The 18,109-nt window shown below is 30.4% G+C and overlaps 1 protein-coding gene across 1 annotated transcript in view; it reads left to right on the plus strand.

Moving 5' to 3' along the window:
* The window catches only part of LOC126846430 (uncharacterized), a 36,343-nt gene that overhangs the window by 6,785 nt on the left and 11,449 nt on the right, over positions 1-18,109 (plus strand). Inside the window, exons 2-3 of the mRNA XM_050585814.1 lie at positions 16,767-16,893; positions 17,612-17,853. Coding sequence (XP_050441771.1) covers positions 16,767-16,893; positions 17,612-17,853 — 369 coding nt within the window. The remainder of the gene's footprint in view (positions 1-16,766; positions 16,894-17,611; positions 17,854-18,109) is intronic.

Consider the following 18,109-nt stretch of genomic DNA (forward strand, 5'->3'; position numbering starts at 1 on the left):
GTCATCAACATCAGTCAGTCGGCTACTAATCGTTTGAGTGAAAAAACTGTTTTAAATGTAAAAGAACCCCTAATTCATCCGTGGTAATGAAATGTGAAAAGGAAAATAACTCCCAACTGTAATTACAATAGACAATAGAAAATAGATGTTAAAAAAAAAATAATAACATTTACGTTATGTCTAACGTTTAAAGTGACGCTAGGAGATGAATAGAAATAAATCTAGAACACTAGAAATGTCAATAATTGATCATAATTATATTTTATGAATGAGTAAATGAGTTATGGAATATCCCTTGTTTTATGTTTCGCTCCCCTCGGTATGTTTAGTTAATCTTTTCAATTCTTAATGCTATTGATCACATACTTGCGAGTGTTAAATAATACCATAGAAATTATTTTGTATAGTGATATTTTCAATTTATTTGAAATATTCATTAAAATATTATGCAGTATATTATTATGAGGAGTATAAAGTAGTAGCATTCAATTACAAATTTTAAAGCTAACCATAAAATGTAAAGTCAATTATACGACGATATCAATTTTCAATATCTTTGTAATTAATTGTGTATTAAGATCATACGTCCATGTTCTTGTAATATTGTAAATATTTACAAGTACCATAATAATTAAGTAATTCTTTAGAATTTATCTATGTTAAGATTGAGTAAACTCCGTGATAAATTCAAATTTGTTTTAAGATTTCTATTCATAACGGTAAATTGATGGACAAAAAATAAGTTTAAATTCCAATGTTGGGCGTATGATAGACAGACAGGAAATTCCCACTTCAATCGTAAGTCAAATTATGCATCTATAATTAATCCTCGCTAGACCATAAATTATAGTATAAAATTTACAGTTTAAAAAAAAAGTAGTTAATTGCCTCTTTTATAAATGGTATTAAAAATAGTTGAATTTGTTTTATACAGTATTGTATTAACTAGGAATAATTTCCAGACGGTTCGTATATCAAATTAGCTTAAGCTATATATTTTTTAAAATCAAAATTGGTTTTTTAAAATCTCATCAAACCTGTTTTTTTAGTAAGTCGTGCTATAGCCGCTATAAGGTCAGCTGTAGGTATTCATTAAATAGATATGTATTACTGTTATTATTTTTTGTGTATTGTCTTAAACAATATATTTCCACGGATAGATGTCTTGTCTAAAACAAATGTAAAGAAAACATAAAAACAGAATAATAAAAATAATTTAAGTTTATCTCATTAAACGGCTTGTTTCAATGTAGTAGAATTATTATCATATTAAATCGACATCGACTCAACTCATAATCTTTTTATTCCCCATAATATTTAAACATTTCACGTTCGTTTTTGCGGATGACTGATGTACTTTCCTTTTTGTCGTAACAAATCAAATCTGCACTTATTAAATAACACAAATATTCCTACGCCGAGTGTCGCTTGTTCGCGAATGACCAATGTGTGTATTTTTCTATGTAAATATTGCGACGAGGAGTTGGTTCTAAACAACAAATAAAACAAATTTAACTGAATTGGTATTATTTGTCCGCAATGAAATATCGTGTCGACAGATTTTTGATTTGATATAGGACAAAAGTTTTGTTTTTGTAGTTTTCCTTTTTCAGGGCGTCAATCAGTTGCATTATTATCCCCGGAACGATATCTGGAGTACAGGGTGCGTCACGAGGAATTGACAGTCCTGTGTACAAAACGCATAAATGTATGTAAATTTGTCGACTCCTCGTGACCCACGCAGTGTAAGTAAATGCGTCGCCGAGTTGATTTTGATAACAATATTATGCGGAATAAGTGAATTTCACGGTCGGAATGTGCCAGTTGACAAATTGACGTCGGTTAACCGAACAATTTTGCGCGAATTATGACAAAAACTGGCGTCGGGCATTTCCGTTTGATTTATACTTCACTTCATCCCCTTTGGCCGACGGCGGGGTGCTAACTGTTGTCATGACAAACAGTATTTATTTATTGTCGGTCAGTTTCCCTCGGCTAGGCGATTTTCTGTATTTATATTTATACACTATATAAACCGAGCTTCCTCTTTATTTGTTTTTTTTCTCTTCTAATTTTCATGTTTACAACCCTCCTCGCGTGCAACCCTGACGTGTATATATATATATATATAAATGTATTGTCACGGTTTTCGGTTTGCAGTCACGGGGTAAGCCTATGGCCATCCGCGGCTAATACGCCTGTCATCGCATTTCAGCTGCTCCAGTAACACAGTACACACACACACACACACACACACACTGCACACACATACTTGCATAAAATGCACACACATAAATACTATATTATGTTTTTACAAAAGCATATACGGGAAATGACTAATGGATTTAGGACCGGCCAAGACGATACGTTTGTTTATCTGTGCCGAATTTAGGTCATCAGTTTTTATTTTTTCACATGTCCAAAATACACCATTAAACGGTCCGTCGTAGGTATATGTACATTTTGTGTTAAATACAAATATCAGCTTTTCTATTCGAGTGGTTCGACCGGTGTGGGCGACCAGACGTTTTGACGGCGGCAATTAAATAACATGGTATTCGCATTATATACATTCGACTGCCGGATTACGTCATCAGGTTTTCAATATCCTAATACCGTAAAATATTGGCATACGATTACAATGCTTAATAGTTTGTTATTCGACAGTAGCGTTTCCGTTCTGTTTTTTGCACGTGATTTCTTATCATCATATTACTTTAGAGAGGAAGAGTCGTCAATTTCGCAATAAGCATATTTTAGAACGAGTGTGGGTTTGTATTGAAATGAGTCATCTCCCATCTAATGAAAACCACTTAATCGGGTTTGTTGTGTAAAGTTGACTGTTGTAGTATGTTATTCTATAATATCTGTAAAGTAGTATTTATAAAATAAACCGTTTAAATTTTCTTTATATGCCTAGTAAATTATTACATTAAACATTTGTTTTAGGAAGAAAATTAAGTAACTCAACCTAGTATTGATACATACTTATCAGTTATTTCTGTTTGTTATAGGGACAAGCGGAGTAATTGTAAAAATAACAAGGGAAATGTAAATAATATTTTCAATCGATATAATCATAAAATGGTTATATGGTATAAACATTTGTATTTATATAAACATATTTATTTAATTTTCTCTATTTGTTTACAAATACCATTTTCTTAACCAAACAATATATCTTACCCCCAAAGTTATGTAAAATTCGGTCACTCTGATTCGTAATTAAACCCTTCAATTAATTTAACAGATATTGTGACAATTATTGTCACAATATCCTTATAATGTTTAGATTTAAAAGCAAATAAATCAAACTTATGTATAAAGTAAAATTCGGTCTTAAGTATATACTGACATCAACATTCAACATACCTAGCCCCTAATAAATATTCCCAAAACATACAGGATGTATGTCATGCCACGTTAATTTCTGACAAAAAAAAAAGGATAATTTATACAGAATAGAGTAGATTATTTTTTTGGACTACTATAGTTAACTGGTAATTATAGTTATATTATACCTGCATAGAAAAAGGCGATTACCAGCACAGACATCCATCCTGTATCCGTCACTAATTGTAAGTGATAATGAAAATATGGATTTATATATTATGATATTTTTTATGACTGAATGGGGTAAATGGACACAAATCATGATCTAATTAATTCACGTTTTTTTAGGATATTAGAGAAATTTTTTTACTCATAAAGAATATTTTCCGATTATCTTGAAATTATATTAATTTGGACATAGTTTTCAATCAATTTCACATTTAGCAATTTTTGGCCAATGAACATAAAGTTGTTTATTTCTCGCATACATGAACATAATTAATTTGCAATAGTTAAACTTTTCCTAAACAAGTTTAAACCGTAATTACAATTTGCAAGTCACCTTTACACTGAATTAGGCAAACCAAAACCATACATATCATGTACTTAGCTATAAAATGATTGTTGGCTAGTTAGCCAACAATTATTTTACTTACAAGATGTTTAACTAATTTTGAATAATATAGTTTGAATTATTTATTTTGTTGATTGAATTAAAGTTATTCATTTGATTTTTTTTTTTTTTAATATTATAAAATACAGATTCAGGTTCCGGTTTACAGTAGGTACTAACCATTGTAATTATCATCTTGCCGTACCAACGATACCCATATTATTATCATTGTTATTATTATTTAACTAGTCGGTTTATCATCGACTAGCAACGGGTCGATAACGAGCCGTAATTGTAATTGACCGTATCTCCGGAGATATAATTTACGATGATTAATTGGTTTTTATTTAAAGAAAAAACATTGCGGCCTATTGTTGTACGTGATATTCCTCGCATTCGTGTGTACAGTAGTAATACTATTATTACTACGCTTTCAAAAGTTGGTCCGATTCGTTTTCCGGTGTGTTATGATATAGTGTGAATGTAATAATATAGGAATCCGACCGTATAATCTCCGGAGACAATTAATCAGGTTCTCTTAGCGTCAACCAAACGGTGTATAATGCGCTAACCGTCGTGGCTAACGAGTTTAAAATGATTTCACGGGGAGAGAGAGAGGAGAGAATCAAATATTTTTATTATTATAATATGATTATTCGTTTAAATCCAAATATTATGATGCTACAATAGGATTATGGTTCTGCGCTGTGGTACAGAGTTTAATTGTCTGACGGGGGCGGAGGATAGCATGTCGACTGCCTTGGTCTGTCTCGTGTGTCTGGAAAATGGAATCTGGATCACACGAAATTATTATTATCGCGGCTGTTGTTGTATTTTAGTATTGTTTGACATAATAAGAACGACCACCCACACGTGGAGGCGGACAGAAGACGATCAGATAAAAGGCACAAGATTTCGGTGGACGGTGAATTTGTCAGTGCGGCTTGTGTCATCTGCCAGGGCGAAACTACTGTCTTATTACATTGTTTTATTCATTCGGAATTAGCCCAATAATATTTTGCGATATGCTCGAGGGGTAAAAACGGGTTTGACCCGTGAAAGTTCTCTAGACGATCGTAAAACGCTTTTGCCGCCCTTGTCAGTGTAATAACACTGTCAAACTCACGGCGGCCAACATTACCGGCCGATGTCGATAAAACGAGAGTTGAATTTGATATATTATAACATACATTTAGAATTTATAATATTATACATTTTATGTTATAGCCCTCGAGCAGTGTTATACAATTTATAGGTACCACAGCAGTCGGCTAGTGTCCCTTTTTTTATTGTTTTTTTTTTTATAACGTCAAGAGGTGAGTGTGATCGACCGACGGTATTACATTTAAATCTTTTCGAAGAAGTCGGACGAAGATCGGTCACGATATTGTATACTTAACGACCACGAACAAATAACTAAGATTAAAAGTAAGTTACCTGAAAAATATAGTTCAGCCGAAATCCGAAAAAAATGTATTGAAATGCTTAAATAAAAAAAATGGTTATCAAACGAATGCATGCTGTGCAACAATATATTATTAGTACATTTCTAATTTATAATAATGGTTCTAAAAAATAATCATTATTAGTTGTGTAAAAATTGAACAGCCTATTAAATTTAATTCGTCAAACCACTGGCCTATAGTTGATGATGATTAAAGGATTTTTTTTTTGCTTATGGCGTATTGACCGAGAGTGGCTATGGCTAACTTTATGCCAGTTCGGTCGCCGGGGTGCATGGCAGTTCAGCCATGCATCCGGGGTTGATAGTGTGGGTCGCCCAAAAAAAAAAAAAATGAGGGATTATTAAATTTAATTAAATTATTAAAAAAATAATTTTAATTAAATAAATAATTATTAAATTAAAAACACAATAGTCATTACCTCTATTGACGTTTGTGCAGTCCAATATTAAGCATATTATTGTTGACGTTGTTATTTGCGATTACGAAGTGAATATATCTAATTATCTAATTATCTAATTTTAAGTAAAAACAAATCTAATAAGTACTTACTAAAAAAAAAATTCAATAACCGAAGTCGATATTGGCTGTAATATAACGATGAAACGGTGATCTGATTTAAAATAAAAAGTCTAATTCTTTGTTTTTTATTTAGTAAAAGTTTATTGTTTAATGTTTTATATCGATAAAAACGTTGTACTAACTTAACCTAGGATAAAAATATTTTTCATAAATAAAATATGTATCTAGCCTAAATTATCTAGGTAAATTACGGATGTTGATTTTTATGTAGTTCTTAACGATTATTATTAAATAATTATGCTTAATTATGGCTAAATAGTGTTACCGAAAGCACAACAGTTATTATTTTGTCAGTAAAGCATATACTGTAATAACACGCTGGGTAACTTAAGTATTTATATTTTCTAAATAAAGTTTTGATGGTCTTAAATACCAAGTATAAAATGAACGTATTTATTATAATACGTACCCGTGATTGTATTTGAATACGACAATTATCGGCATACATTTATCTTCGTAAACAAATTAACTACATCGAGCAACCCAATAATAATATGATATTGTTTTTGACAAATAATATATTTATTATTTATATTTGTATAATATATATGTGTACATAAATTATAGATAATATTGTCTGTACTGTATTATGAACGTGACCTACGGTTGAAATTATGCTGTTGATATTAAAATTGGCATAAATTATGAATGAACATTTTAAGCGATAGTATGTTTGTAATCAAAAATACTATTATAGATACGTTGTATAAAATATTATGTACGACACATAGAGCAGAAATTTAAAAGTTCATTGGCAATTTTTTTTATTTTAAGGTCCATTGACGCAACAACCAATTGCCTCCAGCCATCCCTATCTTGAGCCAGTTCCTCTCCAATAATAATAATAATAATATTAATATATGTTTAAAATTACAATTAGAGACCTAGTTTTAAATATGTATTAACACTAATAAGTATCATAAAAATAGTTTTATTTATAATATTGTAATACAGGGTAAACTGTATCGAGACGAATTACTTGTGCATAGTCGTAAAATATGTACATATACTAAAATAACCATCAGAGTCAGTATAGTAAAAAAAAACGATGTAAATGCCACTTTTTATGAGTTCAAAACAATTTTACTACACTGTTGGCTATACTCAGCTGCCGTTTTACAACACGGTGGAATACGAAAGATTATCTGCCATTAAACCGTTTATGTTTTAACTTGGACATTATCTTGATATCAAGTTATGTTATTACTTCTCAATGAAATGTGTAGAATGTATAATATATAGTATGCTGTATCGTGTACATATTATGTTGAATAATAATAGGTACATCAAGACATCAAGTACCTTACCACTTAGTTTCTCTAAAAAGTAACTATTCTGGTTAGGAAAAGGTTAGACTCTAATGTTTTAGCTTAAATTCAAACTGAGTGTGTGGTATTTTTTGAAATAAATTATTATCCGATACCCTCTTAAAGTAAACATAAATATGGATCATCAAAATTTTATATTTTATATTATCAGCGATTCTGTATTTTTACGAACGGAAATAAATAAATGTATTGATGTACTCTGATGGTCCGATAAAACACTACCATTTAATCGTGGGTATGTATATAAATATTTGGAAAAAATTACCTATAGGGAACTCCTTATAACAATTATTATATTAATTAAAAACGGCAATTACATTGCAAAAGGTACGTAAAATGTCGTATTTAAAATAAGTCGCGATGTTGTGTCTAAAGAACTGTTGCAAAGTCTATTTTTATGTACTCTCGGTATAATAAATGAAGACAAATGCATAATATAATTCACGAGTTATAATTTGACGCGTTGGGTTAAAATAGATAACACGCGCGTTTTGAAAAAGCTATCAATCATACCCAAAGGTCGTTTCAAAGGTCGAGTGTCAAAAGTAGGTAATAAGTCTGTACTACTATTTGCAATGTATCTATTAATCAAAATGCGTATATGGGTCACGGATTAGTAAATCAACAATTTCGGGACTCTCGGTATAAGTGTAAACAAAAAGTTTTGCCAAATCCGTGGTTACCACATTTTTGTTACCACAGCTGTGGAACTTCTAAAGTAAAAATCAAACTGGTTTCGAGTTGAAGGCGGAAAATCAATAACGTTGTTTCCAATACATTTTTACCTGATTCGCCCGCACTTCTATTACGCCCATTGTATACACACAACGGTAGCCGGCAAAGCTTGCGGCTGTGTCGGCGTACGTTTCATTATAGCTAGGTATTATAATAATATGGAATCGTTTATGACAAATTCGCATCGTTTACCCCTCCAAGCGTTCGATTAAATGTGTATATACAGAGCACAGGTCACTTGTAAAACGTCGAACGTAGTTATTATAGCACAATAATTATTTTGTCCGGAGGCGACTGCGGTTGCTGTATAATAAAACAGCTCTTGGGTGTACGCAGACTTCACACCGGCAACGGTCGTAAACCATTTCCACCAAGTCATTCGGCGAGGCATTCATCAGTATTCGCAAAACTGCTTTCGTTCTGCGGTTAAAATTGTATTTGTTCTCGTCTAACGCCACCGCTAGACTATATAAGTGTACGTAGATTATAAGTGCACGCGTGTAATTATTATAATACTCCAGTTAAGTACATAAATCCGATTAAAACTTAAACCGACATATCGTGTTTAACTGCCCGGATAATTGAAAAAAGTACAATGATAAATAAAAATTACCTCTGCCGTGTCGATTAACATCGTGATAATTTTTAAAAATGTATTATTTAATTTACCCGCCACACTGTCTATTTAGGCGTACACGTGTTTTCTTTACTCGTGAACTGAAAAGATAGAATGTTAACTCGATGAGTACAGGCGGTACAGCGCAGGTACTTGGCGAGTTGTATTTGTATTTATATACAAGTTAAACATTTTTCTTTGATATTTATACATATTATAACCCTTCCTAATTTTATTTTTTCAAACGAATATATTTACCTAAGTATAAGTTCTGAAATCTTTTTTCTCTAATACTTTTACTGTTGACTTCTGGGAAAAGAATGCAAACATAAAATTGTATTGCTTTTTTAATGATAAGAATGTGAAGGGATATGCGGTCTGTTTAATGTATTTCTGTTTCTATTAGGCATAATAGGGTGGTCTGGTGGTAAATATTTACACGTAGAAAACAAAAATTGAGCACTAAACCGGAAAGCGTGCCCGACGTATATACAAAAAAAAAACGGCTGTGTATAATGAGTCATACTTACTCAATAAAAACAGTTTAACTTTTTATAAACCACAAATTAAATAACACGATTCCAGATTTCAATTAAATTTTAAAAAGTTAAGTAAATAATGAAAATCGCTGTCCTGTCGTACAAAACTTATTTTGTTTTTTTTTTAAGTTAAAATATTTAATTGTGAGTGGTGACAGTAGGCCTTCAAGGCTTCTTAAGCTATAATAAAATGATGGTACCGATGGTGTAAAATATAATTAGTAAAATCATAAACGTATATTTCAATTCAATAAAGACTGTTGTTTTATTTATAATTAATTAATTGGGTTCAAAATGTCAAACTAATTTAATTAAAATATTATTGCTAAATGTCTTATCTGATTTTTATACCTCGATTTCATTACATACATCCGCATGACGTAAAATTATTACTTATAATTATTGTAAATATCCATTTGTTACCGACTCGTGATAAATATTTGTTTTGTAACCACGAGACTATTTTTAATTATAAAATTAAAACATCCTTATTTAATAATCTCTAAATGTTTGGTTTAAAAATGATGTACTGTTTAAGTTTTATCATAATGAAATAGTTTAATATAGATAACATCATTTTTTTTTGTAATTCTTTTTACATAATATAGTCTTTTTGATACTTATGTAAGAATGCACCTAAACTAAAAAGTATCAAATATAAATTAAACGTTAAAGACTTCACTGATTCTGGCATTTTATGATATAAAACGACGAATTTAAGAAGAACTATATGGGTGGCAATCAAAAGACGACAATTAACCGTGGCAGGAAAGAAATGGCTGAATGGAGCGTGGCCAGATCGAGAGAGAGATTGGTAATGACGGATTGGTAGAAAAGGGTTTTAAGAAGAAATAATTGGAGAGCGATAACGATGACAACGAAAGCTCTTACGTAGTGGCAAGAAAGAATAAAAATACATACCATTTTATAAAATAATACTTGATTCTTAGCAATTATTTATATAAGGAATGTATTTATATTAAGTTTAAATTTTATCTTTTACAAATGACTTACATGATCATTAAACTACACTATTGTATGCTTTCTAAAAAAAATATTACAACAATAAAATTACTTCACACCTTACTCGGAGACTCGGGTACCGATAGTTTATATTTTTTACGTTGACAGATTGCCGAATGGGCGTGATACTATGACAAATTGTCATTTATTTCATTAAAGATGCAATCGGATCAATTCAAATGAACATGATTAAAATATATTTAACAGTATTGGTGCAGTCGGCGTTCAAAAACATGCCCTTGTTCTGGCGTCAGATAGATGATTGATTATACACAATAACAAAAGCAGAAATTATACTATTATTATTTTTTTCATTCACTTTTATATCACCAGAAATGTTCTGTCAATGTCAGAGTACGCCTCCGGTCAATATCAGCACTTGAGTCTCGAATACATAATAGTATTACTCATCGTTTCATCGATTCATTTACAGTGTACTAATTGTACTTTTATCTAAAACTATTTCTATATATTATGTGTAATTTATATACATGAAAGAGCATAATAGTAAATAACAGCTTGGATAAAAGTGAAGCTGAGGCCTGAAGGGACAACATTTCTTTGACTCACAGTCGCCGCATTTATCGACCAGTCTTTTGTTAATGATTTAGAATATTGGTAAGTTTTGAAATTAACTTATAGTCTCTATATAACTTCTCTCTATATTATTATACTCAATGTGGTCCGTCATTATGTTTTGTATACAATTTACAACACTAGTTCACGGACACTGCACAATGACGAAAGCAATAATTGTTATCAATTTGTCATGTCCGTATGTAGATCCCTAATTGCTACTGCTGCATTTTCCACTTGAACCATACAAATATTCTGTTGGTAGAATCTTTGCAAACACTCTATTTGAATTTAAAATGAATTTTTCTACTGGCCTACAGTTGTTACGGACTTCCAAAATATTATATTTTACTTTTTAAGATAAAAATGTTATCTAGAATGTATGCATTCCCATAAAAAAAATGTAATAACTGTTGTTTGTTCTTATTAATGAATGTAATGGGGATAATTTTGTTGATTTCTTCTTTCGGGCTAAGTAAGTCGCATATGCGTGTTTATATGTAATCATTTTTGACGGCATCACTGTTTTTCAATTTTATTTTTGAACGTTAACAACGCAGGAGTTGGAAATAAAATATTTACAATTATAAATTATAATAAATACGAACAAAATATGCAGTTACTCAGTTTGATCAAGTCATCTTTTCTATAATATATGTTAAATAATTTTAAAGTTTTCATTCAGTCTGGAGATACATTTTTGAAACGCGACCAAAAAGATGACAGTTGCGTGTCAAGCTAATCCGCTGCTAAGGCCACTTCCATTATTTGTACTAATCGAATTACGGATATATTAATTAATTAATAATACAAGAGTATAAAATCTGTAATTTGAAAGTCAGTTAACTGTAAAATTAAAAGCTAGTGACATTGAATTAAAAACGGACACTGCTTTGAAAGCAAATTGCATTGCAGTATTGCAAATTTGTAATAATACATTTTAGATATACCATTAAAATAAATTATAAAAATTAACATTTTTTAATATGACATATTATTACTAATACTTCCATTCGATTAAAATTAAGAGATGGCATGTGACGAAATAGTGAATACATATTACAAATTTAAATCTTATATTATATTTAATGTAATATTATATTCATAAAGGTATACTTAATGCGTGTTAAACATTGAAATACTTCTTCCATTGTAAGACAATTTTTCAATAATTCATTCAAACATAATAAATTATGATAATAGTTATAACAAAATTAGTTTATGGTACGGTACAATACTCAAAGTGGATTGAATATAAAAAAAATTGACTTTTTTAAAATAATTATAACAAGTGTTTAACTACCTATATTTTAAATTCGAAGTAGCTATTCAAAAAAAGGCATTTTTTAAATTACATTAAAAAGTTGAATCACATAAAATAGAAAAATAATTATGGCATTTCTGGCAGATTTTAAAAGAAAAATATCGTTGTCTTTGAACAAAACGATACCTTGAAGCACACAAGTGCTATGTGCACGTTATATAGCACTTGTGTGCTTTTAGGTATCGAAATGATCCTTTTCATATCCACTCTGAATCTGTAGATCGTCTGATCTACTTTACAAAGAAAAACTCGAATATCAACGTTGTCACATTTATGATAAAAATAACTTATCGTTGTAAACCCTATAGGTACTTATTTAATCAATTCTGGGTCAAATAAAAAAATTTTATAAGAAATGTATTATTGTAAAGTTGGAAAAGTTGTAGTTTGTACCTGTATTTGTAGGTTAACAAATACCTTTACGAAGTTGAAGTATATTATTTTTTAAATCTAATAATTGCTAATTAAATTAAACTGCTAAGATAAGTAATTTATAGACAAGATTGTCTTACATTTTTGTACTAATTATCCTGCCTGTCAACACATTGATCAATGTTATCAGCAAACATAATATGGTATGCAAGCGGATATTATGATGGAAACTAGAAAGTATTTATTGGATGTATTTCAGATGTTTAACTTTTTAAGATTAAAACATTTTTTTTTTTATAAACACTTTAAAAATAACTAACAAATGGTTTACTTTCATTTCCTGTCATAATTGATTACTAAAAATGAACTCAGATTTTGTGTGTTGTATGAATATAAATATTATGTTTTAAATTAGACTATTCAAAAACGGCATTTGATACATCGTTTGGCATATTGTACTATTTTTTATCGTTTTTTACTGTTCTTATATGACTTTAAATGAAACGTTATTATTCTTAGACCATACAAATGGCCGCTATCGTTTATTTTCCTAGTATTCAGATGCACCTCACTACTTTAATTTTACATGATTTTTTTAGCATTATTTTGCATACAACGGTATATCAAGAAACCGTTGAATGAATACCTCACTATTTGGCAACGTGGCAATACAAAAACCGCATAATCGAAAACTTGTTAATTTAATTTCAAACTGATACAACAACAACTTGTTCGAAATCCATTAATATTTAATATTCTTTTTGCGCTAGAGGAAAATTACGTAAAATTATCTTAGGGAATGTAGAAACACTTAAGTACAAATTGTGTACTACAGTGGTGTATTTATAAATTTATCACGGTATGAGATAATTGAAGAGTACAGGGTGGAAAAATCAATTATCTCACCTTTTATAGAGAAGCGTATTCCGGTTAGACAACATATAGTTGCCAGTGCAGTCATTGTAGGTAACTCTTATTATTTTATGTTCGCTTGTGCCAAAATAGCGTTAGTAAAAAAATCGTCTCTCCTTCATGTGCATACATCAGGCCGATGACGAGTTGTGCGAGAATTCATATGAAATGTTCGGCTGTCCATTCATATAATGTGTAGTGGCAATGTTATGCATATCATAACAAAAGTGTATACTAATTATAAGCGGCTATTAACGTTTAGGATTCGAGTTGTGTTTACGCTATGACCATTTACAGAAGTCGAATACCGTCTAAAAAATAATCTGGCTGTGTTGAGTCCAATCATAACCCATAACCGTAAGATAAAATAATTATGGTTTTTTGGAATTGCAATATTTACATTTTAATAACAATAGTTACTGTTTTAATCATAGTTTTATCGGTTCTAAAATAGTCATTGCCTGCATTTATTGGCACCAATACAAGTCTTCGGAGTAGCTACGTTACTTTGTTTACTACACAGTTTGCTTTACGTTAGCACAGACGTATTTTGTATGTGTATTTGGCACGCGTGTATAATTTTTTGTTTTATAATATTGTAGTTATAAAATGCATTTACTCGTTTATATTCTGAACAGCCACTTTTTGCCAACGGATTTATCACTGGTTTCAGTTATTGTACAAAATACAAATTGTGTGATATAAGTCATCACAAAAAAATCAACGTTGTTCTTTAAACATACTACGACATTATACGATTTATGTTTGTTTGATTCTATTTTTAAATAAAATATTAATATACCATAACAACATAATATCATTTTAGCGAAGGTTAAATAGTAATTTAATTATAGTACGGTATTGATGCCGCGTTTACAGAGGAGGACATTTTTATTGGAATAACGATTAATAACTAATTTTTTCGAATGATCTCTTTATTATCTCGATATTATTTAAGATGATTTATTCGGATAAAGCTAATTCAAATAAACGCGCAATACATTTTTTTTTAATTGTGTCAACAATTAAATAATTAATAATTAAAATAAATAATTAAGAAAAAAAAAATATTAAAAAAAAACCGGAACAAATAATTTTTTTTTTTTTTAATAATAATTATTCAAATAAAAAAAATGACTCGACGGTTATTCGAAAAACTATTTGTCGGATCATTCGAATAATTTATTCGAACTAAAAAAAATATTCGATGGGTGTTCGAATAAAAAATTATTTAAATATTTATTTAGATAAAATATTATTCAAATAATGCCCGAATAACTCTGCGTGTGAATGTCGAATGAAAACCACCTCACTGTTGTTAAGTCGATAAAGTTTACTGGCAAAACGGGCATATAATATAATGCAACAAATATACCATATTATATTATTATTCACACGTAGGTGCCACAATAGGCTCGTTGTATGCAACCACCGAGATGACTGCGATCATATATTCTTTTTTTTTGTACCTTACCCGCTATCCGTGGGTTTTACATTCGAGTTCTGTGTTCGTTAATGGTACACACAGGATTAGAATTATACCTCCTAGACTGGTGTTTATAAACGTTTAGCGAGTTTAGTTTGCTGCCGGGGCGAGGTGTATAATTTTCGGCACGGTGATGAAAAACACAAAACGTGTGGGAGTCTCCCTGGCTGGGTTGTAATACTTAATTCGCGGTCACTCGTCTCAAATAATATTATGTAAAAGACCTAAGAACACAAGCTCTGCGACGACCATAATGTGTTGTCTGTAAAAAACTAGTCTACGCGTGTAAATCATAATAATGCGGTGTGCGATAAACATCTATAGGAGAATTGAGCTGCACAGATGTGGAGGTATAGGTATACCCATTTGATTACAACTGCAACGCGTCGGACGTTATTCATAACGTCTAACACAAGAATAACACAATGTAGCATGTAGATATACGTACGTGTGTTGGATATGCGTGAATTTATACCAAGTGGTTATTTAGATTTGAATTACCGGCAACTGATAAGTGTCAACCCATTTTCCTTAAATAGAAAAATAAAAACCGAGTAAACCTTATGGTTTTAAACGAGTAACACGTAGAGTGCTTAAATTGAATGTAGTTTAAGAACTCCGAGATTATTATAAAAATAACAAATTTTAATATATTTTGATCAAATTGTTTATTAAGATTTAACTGGGTATAATCAATTAGTATAAATGTAACTCCAACTATCAACAAACACATTGAAAATATGATATGTAGTGATAATTGGTGTAATTATATACGCAGGTCGCATTGTGGTTAAAAATTAAGAAGTCAATCAGTGAAAAATTCACATTAAATTTAATAATTCGAAACGAGGTCAAATGATTGTAGTAGATCGAAATGGCACAACAATTTGAAAAACAATAACAAAGATAATGTAGTTTACTTCGAGCGTTGAATGATAAATCATAAATATGTTTTTAATTTCGATATAAAAAACAACAAAATAATAAATGTAATAATTGTACAAAATAATAAACTTATAATTATTGGTTTTAATTGTAATGCTTAAGCATTGGACATTTAATATACGATTGCTATCTATTTTTTTTTTGCCATATATTGTTTTCTGGAATTTTACACAAGTCACAATGACAATTGCAATATTTTCAACATTTAAGCTTATACATTTAAAATGACTAAAAATATTAAAGTTAAAAGATTATCCTTTCCTAATATTATGTAGATGTAGTCAATAGTTTTGAAACCATGAACCACGATGACTCAGAAGAGTTATATATGCTCGTACATTGTAGTATATTATAATAGGTATGTTTTCCTTAGTGTTAAATGTTAATCACTTATGAGTTAGCAAGTTGACAACTGAGTCCGACTCCTAATCAGGTTTTATGTGTCATTATATGTAAAACTACTACGTCGGTCTTCGATCATAGTCCTACACCAAGAGATCACCAATAATTTGCTTATAATTTCAAAATACTGTATAATATTTAACTTAATGTTCACAAGGGCCAAAGTTAGTTAAATTATTATTTAGATATTTATAATAAAACATAAACATCTTTTATAATACGCAAAATTTAAAATCATTAAGACATGACTAATAAAAACAAGAGATTCTAAATTAAATATTTAGAGAACGAGTAAAAGATGATTTAATACTCAATCACTAAAACCTAACTAATAAATAAGAAGTATACGATATAAAACGAGAACATTTCGGTGTGCCACAAGTATAATTTTTTGTTACTAATATATGTTTCGTAATTTGACTATTTTGAAGTTTAGTTTATTTTAATTAGCACTAAAATTCTTGAAAAAGGAATAGGAGAGTCTACAAAAATATAATTAGTTAATTTTGGTTTCTAGAACATACAAAAACATGAACCAGCAAGAACTATGTCACCTATATCAGAAAACAAATGGAGACTTCTCGGTTCCAGAAAAACAGTCGAAGAAACGTTCCGGAATTCACAAAGGATTAGTGTGCACCAAGGTATGTATTGGTTATTAGTGACCGTTATTAAAGTTCATACCTATGTACTCAGGGTTAAGAATCGTGCAGTTACTAGACGTTGTTTAACATGACATTCTAACATGCACAGAAATCGCATTTATTTGCATTTAATTTACATTATTATCCGATAATTGTTGGCCTTACACACGGCAGAGAATACAATAAACAATTATACACTCCTCGTTTATGCAAGTATTAACGCATTTGCCATTTATACAATTGTATAATCTACATACGCTGTAATACAATACAGCTGTGTGAAACCCGGACAAACTAGGATTCAATTTAGGATATCAAAGCAGTATTATAGTCGATTTATTTTTTACATTCTTATTTTTATAAAGCTCAGTCTGTCTTTGGCGCGGAAGATAACAACGCATTGTTGCCGAAATACGTATACGCATAGAGTGTATTATTTTTATGGTTAAGGGTTTAAATATTCATTTTTTTACTTATTTTTATAACTCTTAAAACTCTTACCCCCTTTTTAACTAAATATTTAAAAAAAACACCTACTATATTGACTTCCGATTAAGATTCTAAATGTGCATTTGCATAAAATGGTTAAAACACAAAATCCTATAATATTTAAACCGGTAAATTTCATATATTTAACATGACAGCTTTAACGTGTACGTCGTAATTAATTAAAATTATTGGTTTTTTTAAAAATATTTGTTTCTAAATGGTTTAATAGGCGAAAACGACAACACCGAAGCCTACAAACATCAATTACGCATCTCCAAAGAAGCTTCATGCAAAGTGCCCCGACCTCGGGTAATCAAAGCTAGTGACGTCTATCCCAGTTCCAATAAAAAATATATACCATCGTGCACGGTACTTCACGTGTGCGCTGATGACACTGGATGCTGCGGCAGTCCTTTGCTGAAATGCGGGCCCAAGTCCACACAACCTCTGCATTTGCCCTTTTTGGTTTTTGTAAGTATTCGGCGCTGTAAAAACGCTACAATTTATTTAAGACATATATTCTAATAATAATTGCGCAAGTTTAATTGTCCGATTTCAATTGACATGTCATACTTTGTTTTGGGTTTACTTTGTAACTCGAGTTCGTTCTGGCAGCACGAACATGCGCTTGTGACATACAAGTTCGTTGGCACCGGGTGTGAACCGTCCTTCGTCTTCTGCAGGCGCATACAATTAATATAAAAAAGTATATTTTCAAACAAAATGT

Source organism: Adelges cooleyi, unplaced genomic scaffold, assembly GCF_023614345.1.
Source record: "Adelges cooleyi isolate 19-005CV unplaced genomic scaffold, UGA_ACOO_1.1 ACOO_flye_CR_arks_rails_tigmint_CR_PRNA_9, whole genome shotgun sequence".
Classification (NCBI taxonomy): domain Eukaryota; kingdom Metazoa; phylum Arthropoda; class Insecta; order Hemiptera; family Adelgidae; genus Adelges; species Adelges cooleyi.